This window comes from Hyperolius riggenbachi, chromosome 1, assembly GCF_040937935.1.
Source record: "Hyperolius riggenbachi isolate aHypRig1 chromosome 1, aHypRig1.pri, whole genome shotgun sequence".
Taxonomy (NCBI): domain Eukaryota; kingdom Metazoa; phylum Chordata; class Amphibia; order Anura; family Hyperoliidae; genus Hyperolius; species Hyperolius riggenbachi.
This window is the reverse complement of record NC_090646.1, coordinates 182,552,198-182,566,875: the sequence shown is the minus strand read 5'-3', so window position 1 is coordinate 182,566,875 and position 14,678 is coordinate 182,552,198. Positions and strand designations below refer to the sequence as shown.

The window sequence follows — 14,678 nt, the reverse complement described above, 5'->3', positions numbered from 1 at the left end:
GAGGTAGCGACCGCATCGGGGCCCTTGGGCCAGAGGGGCCCCGAAGGGCCCTCCCTCAACTACAGTATTAGCTCTCTATTGGTCCTTTGCTCTTAATTATCACTTCTATAGATACTTTGAATGGTGGTAATCACTAACAAACTGCTCCCCATCCCCTTCTTGCACCTCTGACACTGTAGTTGCCATTGGCAGGTTTTGGTGCGCAGTGGCAATTGTTATGTATAGAGTGCTTGGGGGGCCCCACTGTAAAACTTGCATCAGGGCCCACAGCACCTTAGCTACGCCACTGCATTCAAAACTTCTTACTAATCATAAAGGAGATACATATCAGTTGTTTATTTTATAAAATTAATTATAAACAACACAGAACCTGAATTAGTCAGCATATAACAATAGTTCCCTCACAAAAGGATAAAACTTAACATTTATTATTACATTAAAAAACTAAGATTACTGTCATATTAGTATCTACATAGAAGGTTGACATAGTAGGTAATAATATAAAGAGTCAAATACTCCTCCCACTGTCAACCAGATAATAACTGTTTACAAAAGACCCCCCACCATACATGAAAAACCCAACATGTTTCACTTCCTAATTGGAAGCTTTCTCAAGGGAAAAGTGCAGTGCATTAAGTGCATATAGTGTTAGGATGCATTACAAAGTTATTAAAAGCATTATCAAAGTAGCATAGCGTATAGGCTTATGACAGCAGCCTATATAGCTGTCATAAGCCTATACGCTATGCTACTTTGATAATGCTTTTAATAACTTTGTAATGCATCCTAACACTATATGCACTTAATGCACTGCACTTTTCCCTTGAGAAAGCTTCCAATTAGGAAGTGAAACATGTTGGGTTTTTCATGTATGGTGGGGGGTCTTTTGTAAACAGTTATTATCTGGTTGACAGTGGGAGGAGTATTTGACTCTTTATATTATTACCTACTATGTCAACCTTCTATGTAGATACTAATATGACAGTAATCTTAGTTTTTTAATGTAATAATAAATGTTAAGTTTTATCCTTTTGTGAGGGAACTATTGTTATATGTTTATTTTATAAAGCAAGTTTTATGTCAAGAAGCTGTAATAGATTGGCAGCGAGGCGGCTGGTTCCGCGTCCAGCTCGGCGGTTTGCACGCAGCAGCGTGCGTCTGATGTGGCTGGGTCTGTTAGTGCACACAGATTGAGGAATACGTGCGCGCGCGCTGAGAGGCAGAACCTTTATGACAAACGAGGAGGGATCAGCTGACCAGGTTGGTCAGCTGCTCTCAGAGCGAGCGGCTATTGGTTGATCAGCAATGGGTGGCGCCGGTGAGCGCCGCTCTATATATTGTTATTGCTGGTCAGTCTCAAGTTGTCTGCCGTTGCGAACACTTACGTGGAAGCACTCAGACCATAGTCAGATCCTACAGTGCGTTAGAACCAGGAGGACCTGGGAATTCACACTGAGCCAGATTACTACTGTGTTACTATTGTGTTATACTTCAGACTAGTTCCAGGGTGTTGAGACCACGGACCTCACACCCAAGACTAGGGATACTGTGTTACCATTACTTCAGACTAGTTCCAAGGTGTTGAGACCACGAACCTCACACCCAAGACTAGGGATACTGTGTCACCATTGTATTATACTTCAGACTAGTTCCAGGGTGTTGCGACCACGGACCTCACACCCAAGACTAGGGATACTGTGTATACTTCAGACTAGTTCCAGGGTGTTAAGACAACGGACCTCACACCCCAGACTAGGCATTGTTTGATATCTGTTATGACCTATTGCATCGCTGACTATCCTGCTTTCTGATTCGGTACTTACGCATATCTGATTACCTGTTGCCAACCCTGCCTGTCCCTGGTTACCGAATCAGCCTTCTGTCTCTGTACCTTATCTGCCCGTGTGTTGCCGACCTAGCCTGCCCGACCTTGCGAGCTCTCCCTTGAGAGATTAGTCTCCAGTCCTGCTTGTGACGCCCACCTTCTAAGTGTCACTCAGCCACAGGGCCTTCCTGCTACTCAGCCTGGGGCTCCACCCCTTTGGGAGTCTCAGGCTGTTGGAAGGTCTTCACACTTCCCAGAGGGAGGTATTTCTCATACGGCCAAGGACCACCTGCTCCTCGGGTGGTCCCACTCAAAGTCATTACTGTTGCACCAAACACTCACACTATAGAGGTGTCCAGAGGTTAGTTATACTTGTATTATTGGTGATTCTGCAGATCATCAATAATCAGGTATATATATCTGTATTCTTGGTGATACTGCAGATCACCAATAATCAGATTCTCTCTGTGTGCTGACACCGATCGTTACAGAAGCGTTTTAATACTCGTTCAATACTTTCCTTTCGAAACAGAGTTTTGAAAATGTATCACTTCAGGGTAATGCTTTTTGCTTTCATGTAACTATGGCAATAAGTGCATAAAACAGTTTCAGTTTTAAAAAGTTCACGAGTAAAAAAAAATAAATTAATTTACTTTTTAAAATAATACCGAGCCGAAGCTCAGGTTTGAAATTACACTTTACCCTGTAGAGAGTGAAGCCTCAGGATCCTATTGTTCCAAGCCCCCCTCCCCCATTGCTGTGCGCAGCCCCCCTCTACATTGGGGCCACACAGCTCTTCTCCATGTATTGTGGCCCGCGAGCCCGCCACGGATGCACAGTAGCTTACTGAGCATGCGCGGGCTCGCACAGCTACTGCGCGGCCACAGTACAGGGAGAAAAGCTGCACTAACCTTTGGGGGGGGGGGGTTGCTCAGTGATGCGGGACATCGGAATACAGAGGGAAGCCTCAATAGGATCTTGAGGCTTCCCTCTCTTTAGGTAAGTATCTAATTTTGTACCCGAGCTGCCATCCAAACAAGTTAATGGGTGGTTTATAAAATTGTCTATACCGATGTTCTTTAACACCCCTATGAATAATTGCAAGGGCAGCACATCAGCATCTGCAAGGAGTTTGTATGGTCTCCTAGTGTCTGCATGGGTTTCCTCCAGGCACTCTGGTTTTCTCCCACATCCCAAAAACATACAGATAGATTAATTGGCTTCCCACTAAATTGGCCCTAGACTACAATACATACACTACATGATATAGACATATGACTATGGTAGAGACTAGATTGTGAGCTCCTCCGAGGGACAGTTAGTGACAAGACGCTGTATAAATACTTACATAAATAATCTTGTCTCCCTCCAGTAAATAAGTGCTGAATTACCCCATAACTTCTTCTGGAAAACTGCTTTTGGCAGAATATCTCTGTCTATAAATATCTGTGATATCATGTGATCGGAACTCCAAAGAGGATGTCGGCATTGCAGTGCCACTGGTGGAGGAGAGGAGATGCCATCCAGCTGCCTTGGTAAATATGACAGCTCCCTGCGCTACTCTGCATACCCTGCCAGGCTGGGGAAGGCACAATTCCACAGCGGCAAAAAATAAATCGGCCCTACAGTGCACACATAGCTTAGCTATAGGTGGATGCTAATGGGTTAAAGTGTATTTTTTTATTGACTCTACTATATGACTACCCAGCAAAGTTAAGCGCTGCACCTGGGGGCTAGGAGGGGTTAGTGGCTGCACTGCCTAAAGTTATAAAGCCATTAACCCCATCCTGGCCATTAAAGAGTACCTGAGATGGGGGCTAAAACAAATTATAGATACCTGGGGCTTCCTCCAGCCCCATTCAAGCTGTTTGCGCCATTGCCATCCTCCCTGCGCAGTCCGTCTGCATGCTTGCCCTCATCGCGTCCCATCACCGGGTGCGTTCTGGCGATGGGAGCGTGAAGGGGGCATGCGAGCACTGCCAGGCATGCGCAGAACGCCCCAACTGGAGGAATTACCAGGGCAGCTAGTTTATTATCCATGCTGGCCGCTATGGCTCGCTTTGCAAAGGTTGAGAGAGATTTGCGTTCACCCCCTCCCCTTCAGCTATGAGTCAGAAATTAAGTTACGACTCGCGTAGCAGGGGTTCTTAGTGCTCCCTGTGCACCGAAGTAATGCTATAGTCCGGTCCCAGCACATGGATAATTTGGGGATCTGACGATTGCTGGACTCCAAATTACTTCTCCCTCTGAGTTAATACGACTCGGAGGGGGGATAGTATTTAGCGCCACCCTGAATTTGTGCGTCAGCAGCCAAATAGCCCTGGGCCGAGCTGCCATGTATGCAAGTCAACCCCTATACTTTTATTTAGTGAGTCAGACCTACATTTCTTGACTTATAGTTGATAATATTTGGTATATATATTTACTCATATATGTGGCTACACATCTTATACTAATGTATTTTATTTTATACATTTTCATGATAGTGGTGCTATAAACTGTTATTATTGATTTGTAAAGCGCTAACATATTCAATGGAGCTGAAACTATGAGAGAACTTCCGCAAAAAAGAAAATGGGTAGCACCAAATTCTTATCACACATTACATCTGTACACATGCGGGGCGTACTACAGGGGAGCTGCCCCAGCAACTGCAGGAGGCCCAGAGCTGTAAGGGGACCCAACTAATACTTCACTCCCTCTGATAAAGCGATCCATCCTTCAGGTGTTTTTGTGGCTACACTTGTTATGGGTGTGAAGATTATGATGTCCATACTTGTTTTATGACCCTTGCAAGATGGGCACCCAGGCAGAAGCCCTGGGAGCCAAGCGCTAGCATAGGAGATAGGGGGCATGACTGGGCGGGCTCAGGGAGGCCTTGGAAAGGAATGAGATGGCTAGTGGGAAGGATTGCAAAGCTAGCTAGGTGCTAAAAAGGGTGGCCCAGGTAAGGGGTGTGACGGACGGTTGCGTGGCCGCAGACGCGTCCTTGAACCACCCGTGAAGAAAATGCAATCGCAATCGATTCTCTGCATCGATTGCGATTAAGATCGATAGAATCTGGAATGGTTGTGTAGGAGCATCTGCAGTCAATCTGGGCTCTCTCTTCCTCTCAGCAGAGAACTAGCAGTAACCTAGGTGTAGGGTGTCTTTTGATTTGCTACTGAACAGGAGCAATGCTTGTGTCCAAGAGGCTACTGTTTACTTTTAATTACCTCAGATAGATGTCAATAGGCTCACCAAATGGTGAGCCTATTCAAAGAACTGCTTTGCCCAGACTGGCCGGAGCCATTCAGCCAGAAATAGGAAAGCATGGAGTTTTGATCTTTAGCACGTTTTAGATATACCGTTCAGGTGAGAAATGTGAAAGTTATCTCATTCTGCTGGTCCGGATCTTGTGAGTATTTTGATATTAAATTGGGGCCACTGGCATATCCAGAACTCGAGGTATTCCACTGTTTTGTAACTGGGCATGCAAACGTGCCCAAGTTTGGTATCATATGAACTGGCATATTCTGAGGAATATGAATCTGTGACCGTTAAGTGCGTGCGGGGAGCGTACGCCGAGGTATGGAAAATGCCATATTTGGTGGGCATCAGGAACATATCCAGGGAGCTAACCGCCCCCTGTACAGCCCCTGGGCTGAACCTAAGACTCCACCCAAAGATGGGGGTCAGTGAAAAGTGTTTGCGAAGGACTCCTCCCGCAGTCCTCCCCTGTGTACCATCACCTGATCAAGCCAGCCAGAGGACCATGCGACTGGCGGCCATTTTCCTAGACTGAAACAAAGGACATTTTCCATGTGCTCAGATTTTCCCAGAAAGGACATATTTCCACGAACTTTAAGTATCCGTTTTTCTCCATTTTTATTTTCTATACTGTGTTATCATTTGTCTCTATAATTATTGATTTTAACTATTTTCTGTATATATGAATTCTTTATATTGCATTGTAATAAACCAACGCTAACGTCAGTTTGTTTATTCCGCTACCCTATTATTCAGCCAGACACAGAAACTGAACCTGGGTTTCTGAAGAGACGCTACTATTGTCGCTAGCTAGACAGAATAGAGTGTGTTTAACCGTTTTTATTTACAGGTCTAGGCTCAGCCAGTCAGTGGGTGCCTCTGTCCCATGATAATAGAGGTGGTGGCAGTTATACCCTGAAATAGTGTGTAATTTGTAATTACCGTAACTCACAGGCTCCCTTCTAGTCGGTCTGCTGCCAAAATTCCAGCGGTTTCTGCGCATTGACCGCGACCACAGCTTGCATGGTCTGTGTGCTGAAACCAGTTGGAAGGCATTTTGCGTTTCGGCCACTAGGGGCCCTGTGACAAGGGGAATAAAACTGTGTGCAGGCAGCAAGCTCAGCTGAATGAAAACTCAAACTGGATTACAACAGTCTCAGTCAGGCTGTGAGGTCACAAGGGGTGCGCAAGGCAAAGGGTGTGAACATTGAGGGCCCACAAGGTTTTGCTTGTGGGCCCCATGATTTTAGTTACGCCCCTGTACATATATTTAACTTAATAGGGACTTTTCCATGTTTGCTTCAATGTAGGCTAACTGGCATTTTTAGGAATTCAGAGATGGCTGTAAACTGAAATGGAACATAGTTTTAGTATCATTCATTAAAAAATGACTTATAAAAATCTGATAAATGTTTACACAATTTTTGTTTTTAATGAAAGTGGAATTCCACTAATTTGAAATGCTGGAAGCTGGTTTGTAAAGCCGCACTCTGTGTAACCTGACAGTTAGTTTGAGCACTGATGCACAGCACAAATGTGCTTTAATAATAAGCAGCAATTTGTGAGAAATTGTACATGTTATAAATGGATTATAAACAGAAGAAAAATACAGAGGCAGACTGGGAGAGGCTGGAAGATTATGCTGAGCATGAAGTGTAACCTGACACAAAACCTCTGAGCAGAGAACAAGTCCTGTTCTGTCTTGCAGAATACAACAGGGTGGAGGGCATAACTCAGCATGCACAGTATGAGAGTAATCAAAGTGGAACTAAACACATCAGATTGTTTGCTGGGTCGTCAATGTTTCCTTAGTGTAGGCTGGGAAAAAGTATAATTTCTATATTGTAGGCATATCTTGGGGTATGACTCTAATAATATCTTTGCCAGCTCTGAACTACCTTGTAACAGAACAGGCAAGAGAAAAAGAGACTGGAGAACGCATAGATTAAACAACTGTCGGCAAGAGATATCAGCGAAGAATAGTAGGTGCACAGAGATATAAGTGATTATTTTGTAACATATTGAAGGCCACCAGACAGAGGCAGGGATGATATGAGGGTAGGCATGACTGTTACAGCTGCAGTGTATTGACTGTTTGGAGGTGTGGCTTTACAAATGATGTGATGGGAACTTTGTTTATGGAGCATAAGGAGTTGAAGGGGAGGAGTCACTACAGTGCTAGTTGGCGCTAAAGTGGCTGTTAGAGGCATTGGATCAGGTAGATGGTGAAGTCCTATAGCCCCAAAGTTGAGGGCCCTTGGAGGGAGTATGGGTGAATGTTAACGTACACACACTAGATGACACTTGGCCAAGGCATCTGTTCAGGGCTGTCTCAGCTGAGAGTCTAGTGCGTGGTCAAGATTTACCAGACATTGGCCTCAATTCACTAAGATTATGCTGGAGATAATAAGGCAAGAGAAAACTTACCTCCACACAGTGAGAGAGTTATCTTATCTCTTAATTCCTGAAAGAGAACCCGAGGTGGGACACAGAGGCTAGTGGGGCACAGAGGCTGGTTGTGCACACTAACACCAGCCTCTGTTGCCCCATGGTGTGCCTCAAAGACCCCCCTGCGCACCGCTATACCCCCGCAGTGCTGGCGACAATGTTTACCTAAGCTCTGTCTGTCAGCGCCGCTCCCCCGCCTCCTCCTTATCAGCGCTACCTGCCTGTGTCCCTTCCTTCCCGCTAATTGGAGGGAAGTGACGCGGGCGGGTAGCGCCGATACGGAGGAGCGGTGCTGACAGACAGCGCTTAGGTAAACATTGTGCTGGCAACACGCTGCGTGTCGCCAGCACTGCGGGGGTATAGCGGCGCGCAGGGGGGTCTTTGAGGCACACCATGGGGCAACAGAGGCTGGTCTTAGTGTGCACAACCAGCCTCTGTGCCCCACTAGCATAATAAATTCCCACCTCGGGTTCTCTTTAAGTTACCTCCTCTGTAGTTAAGTTACCTCCTCTGTAGTTATTTTCACATGCAGTTAATTAACAGCCTGTCTTTAACTCTGAAGTTATTTTAAGGATTGCAGAGTTAACTTAAGGTTTGCCTGAGGTAAAATGTTTCCAGAATACTACATGCCTTATCACCATGGTAACAACTCTAGAAACGTTATTAAAGACAGGAGATAAGCTTAGTGAATTGAGGCCATTGCCTAAATATCCGGCACATCAGATCTTTAGCAGCTACAATGCCTTACAAACCTTGAGTGCATCTTTCCCCTCCTCAACCTACCTGCCTACGTTATCCGTATTCTGTTCCTACCCTGCAAACCTCATTGTCTGCCTGCGCAACCTAGTTGCATAAAACTTAACCAGTACAGAGAACACTTTATACTAATTTCTTCCTTAAAGAGACTCCGTAACAAAAATTGCATCCTGTTTTTTATCATCCTACAAGTTCCAAAAGCTATTCTAATGTGTTCTGGCTTACTGCAGCACTTTCTGCTATCACAGTCTCTGTAATAAATCAACTTATCTCTCTCTTGTCAGACTTGTCAGGCCTGTGTCTGGAAGGCTGCCAAGTTCTTCAGTGTTGTGGTTCTGCTATGAACTCCCCCTTCCAGGCCCCTCTATGCACACTGCCTGTGTGTTATTTAGATTAGAGCAGCTTCTCTCTTCTCTCTTATCTTTTACAAGCTGGATAAATCGTCCTCTGAGCTGGCTGGGCTTTCACATAGTGAGGAATTACAGACAAGGGCAAAGCTGTTTGCAGGAAGAAAAGAGCAGCCTGAAACTTCAGTGCATGAGAGATGCAGGGGGAAAGAAACACACAAATGATCTCTTGAGATTCAAAAGGAAGGCTGTATACAGCCTGCTTGTGTTTGGATGTATTTTCTATGTGTGGACATACTGCACATCAACCTACTTCCTGTTTTGGTGGCCATTTTGTTTGTTTATAAACAAACTTTTTAAAACTGTTTTTAACCCCTTTTAATGCAGCGGGGAGTGGCGAAATTGTGACAGAGGGTAATAGGAGATGTCCCCTAACGCACTGGTAGGTTTACTTTTGTGTGATTTTAACAATACAGATTCTCTTTAAAATATACCTCAATTAGTAAAGTAAGAATGGTCCCATGTTGTCGGGTGACTGTACTTACATTCAGCATTATTCATCATCCTTCCTTATTAGTGTAGCTTTAGGTAAACCCGACTGTTAGACCAGTTGCCTAGAGCTGAACCTGGGAGTGTTGTGTCATAAGAGAAAATTGGGTGGAGATTTACAGCCTTGTTTGGGAGGAGATGGGCAGAGAGCAGGACTCTGTCAGGGTCCAGCTCTGGGCAACTGCCCTGTGCTTAACAAGGCAAACTAAAGCAGAGCGCTGACTGTGACACCAGGCGACGCCCAGTCGGCCAAGACGCAATCGCGGTCGGTTTGCGACACAAATCGTTAAACCGAGATGTGATATGTAATCTCCCCCTGCTCTAGGAGCAGCTGGGAGGTCTGGTCTTAGCTGAGAGAATCCCTGTAAAAGCCGGGAGGAACGTAGGCGAATCTGGAAGATTCGCCATCGATTTTTCCGATTTCTTGGTCAGATTTGCCAGTCGTGATTTCCCAGAAAATGACTTCTTTGTGGGTTTTTTTAAACCAGAGATCTGTCCCCCTGTGAGCAAAGCATTCCCCTCACCCCTCAGGAATGTCGCACGTGGCCAGATCCCCTGCAGGGACCAGCTCATTCCCCCCACAGCCAACTGGCTCCATGAAAAGAGCCAGGAAACTGGCTCCCCAGGGGGGCCATGAGAAGCCAGCCAGGAAGGCACCAATAAGGACAGATATGAATGCATGTGATGTATGGTTTCTTACCTATTATATGGAGACCGTACATCGCACAGCTATAAAATTCATTTAGTCTTATTCGTTAAAGTCTGCCCAACGCGCTGATATAAAATTCATGGCAATATCTAGTCCAGTTATTGCGGTATGAATCTTCTCAGAAACCTGAGAAGCTACCCAAGTCACTTCTGATATCATATTAATCTGTATTTTCCAACAAGTATGAATCTGTTATCCACCTAAATATGACATGTACAATTTATGAGTTACGGCATTTTATAAGTTTAAACCTAAAATCTCTCAGAGGGAATGAACTGTCATTGGTGCTTGGAAGAACAAAGAGAAATCGAGAGCCCAATATGGTGTAGTATTGTTAAGTTGGTTGTGGTTAAAAGCAAAATATTTAGATATACTCACAAACATGGGTCACCCATAGGCAACCACTTCAAGTGCAGGTGGTGAGTATTAGAACCTGACCCCACTCAGGTTAAGATGTCGCTCTCAGTAGATAGGAAACGGGGTAGCACCCCTCCACCGAGGGTGGAATCAACATTTTAGCAAGGCTTGGTGTACAGAGGCGTCAGAGTAGAATAAAAACGTTTTAAAAAACGTCTAAAAGAGGTGGATGTTCAGGTGGACTTACCTCCCTCAAAAATATAAAACTCAATTGAGTCACAATATATCAATACAATTTTTTTCTTTTTTAATTGAACTCCACTTAGTGCAACGCGTTTCGCAGGTGTGGTCCTGCTTCATCAGGCAAACAGGAGTATAACTCAATGGGTATAAATGCAGAAGTGAGCGCCTCTGTCATTGGTGGGTAATTCAGAGGGGGCCGGCATTGCCACCCCCAAACCAGCTTCATCAAAAGCACATGGCCGGCAGGCGGACCTCATTCCTCCATTTTCCACCTTCATGAAAGCTTCTGCCACTTTGAGGAACAAGTGGTAGCCATTTTTGTTTGGACTTTGAACTGAGCTGCAACCAAAGACTTTGCTGAACCTGAAACTGAACTTTACAAGTTTTCCCACAAAAGGAAATCTTTCCATGAACCTAAGTATTTTCTCCCTTTTTATTTCATACTGGCTATTAATGTTTTCATAATTGTTGATTTTAATAATTTTCTGTATATATTAATTATTCATCTTGCATATTAATAAACAATGTTCAAACGTCCTTTGTTTATTCAGCTACCCTGCTATTCAGCCACACGAACTGAATCCAGACTTCTGGAGAGACGCTACTATTGTTTTGTTGTTAACTAGACAGAATAGAGTGTTTCAAAAAGAGAGAATATACTGTGCACAGGTTAGGCAATTCAACACAGAGTGCAATCTTGCCATTGAAGAAATGTTTCCAAAAAATAAGGCAGAGCGGCCATGCACATCCCATGTAAAACTTTGCTTTTATTGAAAAACCTGACGATGCGCCACAGCATTATCGGCGTGAAACGGCTGTAGACCTCCCTATACTGCTTGTACACCTCTCTCCATCCTCTGATGTGACAGAATAGAGTGTGTTTAAACGTTTATTTGCAGGTCTAGAAATAGCTAGTCAGTGGGTGCTTCTGGCCCAGGAAAGCAGAAGTGGTGGCAGTTATACCCTGAAATAGTGTGTAAGTTGTAATTACCGTAACCCACAGGCTCCCTTCTAGTTGGGCTGCTGCCCAACTTCCGTCGGTTTCTGCCCACTAATCGCGACCACAGCTGGCATGATCAGTGTGCTGAAACCGATTGGAAGGCAATTTGCGTTCCGACCACTAGGGGCCCTGTGACACTGACTGCAAGTACAGTCACCATACAACATGGCCATCCTTACGTCTTAATTTAATACTCATTTCAGGTTCTCTTAAAGTCTCTAAATGGTCCACAGCTTTATTTTCATATTATCGCTAAAGCCCTCTAATAATATTCTTGTTGCATTCCCAGTAAAAGGTTCAACAGAGAGGTAAGGGAGTAGGCATCGGTTAAAGAAGCAGCCAGGTTCTTACTTCTCCCATAATTCCTATGTGTGAAAGTGACAGTGCAGACAACCACAGAAGAGGCATCAGATGACTGAGGCACGATCTACCCTTTTCTTGACATGCTTGGTAAGATTTTCTCTCTGTAGCTTTTTTCCCTCTTGGTCAGATATCATTTTTAAATAGTGGCAGTTGTAATATATAAAACAATTACCTTTTAATGTCTTCATCTTGTGGCTCATCATCTGCAACTAAAAACAAATATATTGTTTCATCTATGTTTTAAACAAAGAAAATAAACTGAGGTGAAGAGATTGTATCAGGGATTAAACCAGAAGATTTACCAGGCAATTTCAGCACTACTCAAAACTAAGGTTGCTGTTCATATTTGAGCTAGTGTCAAATTTATCCTGAACATCACAGATTTGAGGTAAGATATATTGAGAATCAAAGACCTGCAATGATGAAAACGTTAAGTTCAGCTAGCAAACCCATAATGCATTGGGCAACACTACAGTTGTGGGTGACGATGAGTAGAGCCATGGAATTGCCTTCATCGATTCTAGCTTCCATTTTTTTGGTGATAGGATCCTATTAGACAACTGTGATCACTTGAAATATTTCTCCACACAGGGCCCCAAAGTCTCACCCCTTAAGGCTCGCCACTATGGTGGTTAGGGGTTGGAGAGTGCACACAGCAGAGCTTGTTCTCGCCTGTCCATCCACCACGCTCCTCCTCATTCCTTCCTTCCTTGGTACTTCCCTCCATCTCCATGGCTCTCCAGAGGGACGTCTCTGTCCTTATGACACATAAGAAGTGGTAATGAGGCTAAACGTATGGAGGAAAGGAGGGAGTACACTGGTTGGACAGGTGAGATTATGCTCCATTATGCATGATTGGTGAGTAGGGGACCCTAATACTGGTACAGGGAAAGGGGGAGGGGGGGGGGCACAGGATATCCTTATACTGCTATATGGAGGGGGGTGGGGAGAGGAACAAAGGCTACCTTAATACTGCTATATGGAGGTGGTTGGGGGGGAGGGGGAACAAAGGTTACGCTAATACTGCTTTATTGGACGGGCATAATTATTCTGTTTTTGCCCAGAGCCCATTTCACCTAAAACATGCCTGTCAGAATTAATCTTGTTGCTTGGGACACTGGGCTCCCAAATCTGGCACTGCATGGGGGCGCGGAGAACACCTGCTGTGCTACAATGCCCCTCCCCATATCAACTGTCTGGACAACTTGGCCCCATATTGTCACCTGAGGTGTGAATCTTAACCATGAGCCTAAAGGTGTGTACACATGCACAATTATCTAACCTGCAAGTATCAGAACTCACAGCCGAATACTGTACTGGCTAGCCACAGGTTCTGCTCTGTGGTAGTGGGAGGAGAGACACGCAGTGGCACACAATATGCCCAGCTGGAAACATTAGTCTCAGAGTTCATGCCATCTGCTTCATTGCAAGTGTATGAGAGGCTTCTTTGCAGCATTATAGCACACCTGTGTTATTCTCCTCAAAAACACAATTACTCATATCTACAGTTACAGTGGCGTAGCTAAGGAGCTATGTACCTTAGTGCAAGTTTTACAATGGGGCCTCTCAAGCACTCTATACATAACAATTGATACGGCGCACCAAAACCTGCCAAGGACAACCACAGTGTCAGAGGTGTAAGAAAGGGACAGGGAGTAGTTTGTTAATAATTACTACTATTCAAAGCATCTAAAGAAGTGATTATTACAAGCAAAGGACCAAAAACGAGCTAATACCACAGTTGAAGGAGGGCTCGGGGCACCTCTGGCCCAAGTGCCCCAGTGTGGTCGCAACCTCTGCACCCACTATTGCTACACCACTGTACAGATACAGAATGCTATGGTGCCTTCAGCAAATGTATATCCCCTTCTCCAGATCCAAAGGCTTTAGTCAGAGAGTGAGGTGGGTTCACTTCCTATTGTTGTTACGTTCACTGCCTAGCATTAACTAAGCAATATAAAAAAAAATATGCTCTAGCATGTACCTTCTTTGTGCTTTTTCCTTCTTTTTCTCCTGACAAGGAAAATAATGAGTGGTATCAGCAGAACTAGTACTATGGCCGGAGTAGCACATATCAACAAAGTGATGACATCTGATGGTGGGATTTCAGTTGGGTCAGTGCTGTTAAACTCTGTGTCATTTGTATTTTCATATGAGGTGGTAAATAATGTTTGTTCTGTGTTTAGTACAGAGTGATCATCTGTGCCATCAAGTGGTGTTACATAAGTAGATTGTAGGTCTGCGTCGTACTCTGCATCTTCAGTAATTCCTAAAACAACAAAAAAATTACATTTTAAGTATAGTTTTTCAGGCTCATGAACATATTATTATAGTTGTTCCAAGAACTCTTCAACAAGGAATATTTACACTTTATCATTTAACTCAAAGCCAAAGACTAGATCCAGTGGAAAACAATTAGCAACTATCATGAACTGTTTAAAGAGAATCTCCGACCAAGAATTGAACTTTATCCCAATCAGTAGCTGATACCCCTTTTTACATGAGAAATCTATATCAGTCAAACATCAGGGGGTGATGTTTGACTGATATTGTGGTGAAACCCCTCCCACAAGAAACTCTTGAGTACATACTCCTGGCAGTTTCCTGTCTAGGAACCTTGCTGCATTGTGGGAAATAGCTGTTTACAGCTGTTTCCAACTGCCAAAAAACCATGCAGCAGCTATATCACCTACTAACAGTAAAATGTCACCATGTAATAAATGTTAGAATGTAAATCAGGGATTTAAAAGATTTTACAATGGGCAAACACTGACTAAATCATTTATACATAATTATTGTAAAAATGAAGCACTTTTTATTACATTGTTTTCA

General features: G+C 44.1%; 1 protein-coding gene across 2 annotated transcripts in view; it reads right to left on the bottom strand.

Moving 5' to 3' along the window:
* TMEM154 (transmembrane protein 154) overlaps positions 1-14,678 on the bottom strand; it is a 52,489-nt gene that overhangs the window by 27,257 nt on the left and 10,554 nt on the right. For both annotated transcript variants that reach the window (XM_068278978.1, XM_068278985.1), the window contains 2 exons: positions 13,831-14,115; positions 12,019-12,055 (listed from right to left, as the gene is read on the bottom strand). In XM_068278978.1, the coding sequence (XP_068135079.1) occupies positions 12,019-12,055; positions 13,831-14,115 (322 nt within the window). The remainder of the gene's footprint in view (positions 1-12,018; positions 12,056-13,830; positions 14,116-14,678) is intronic.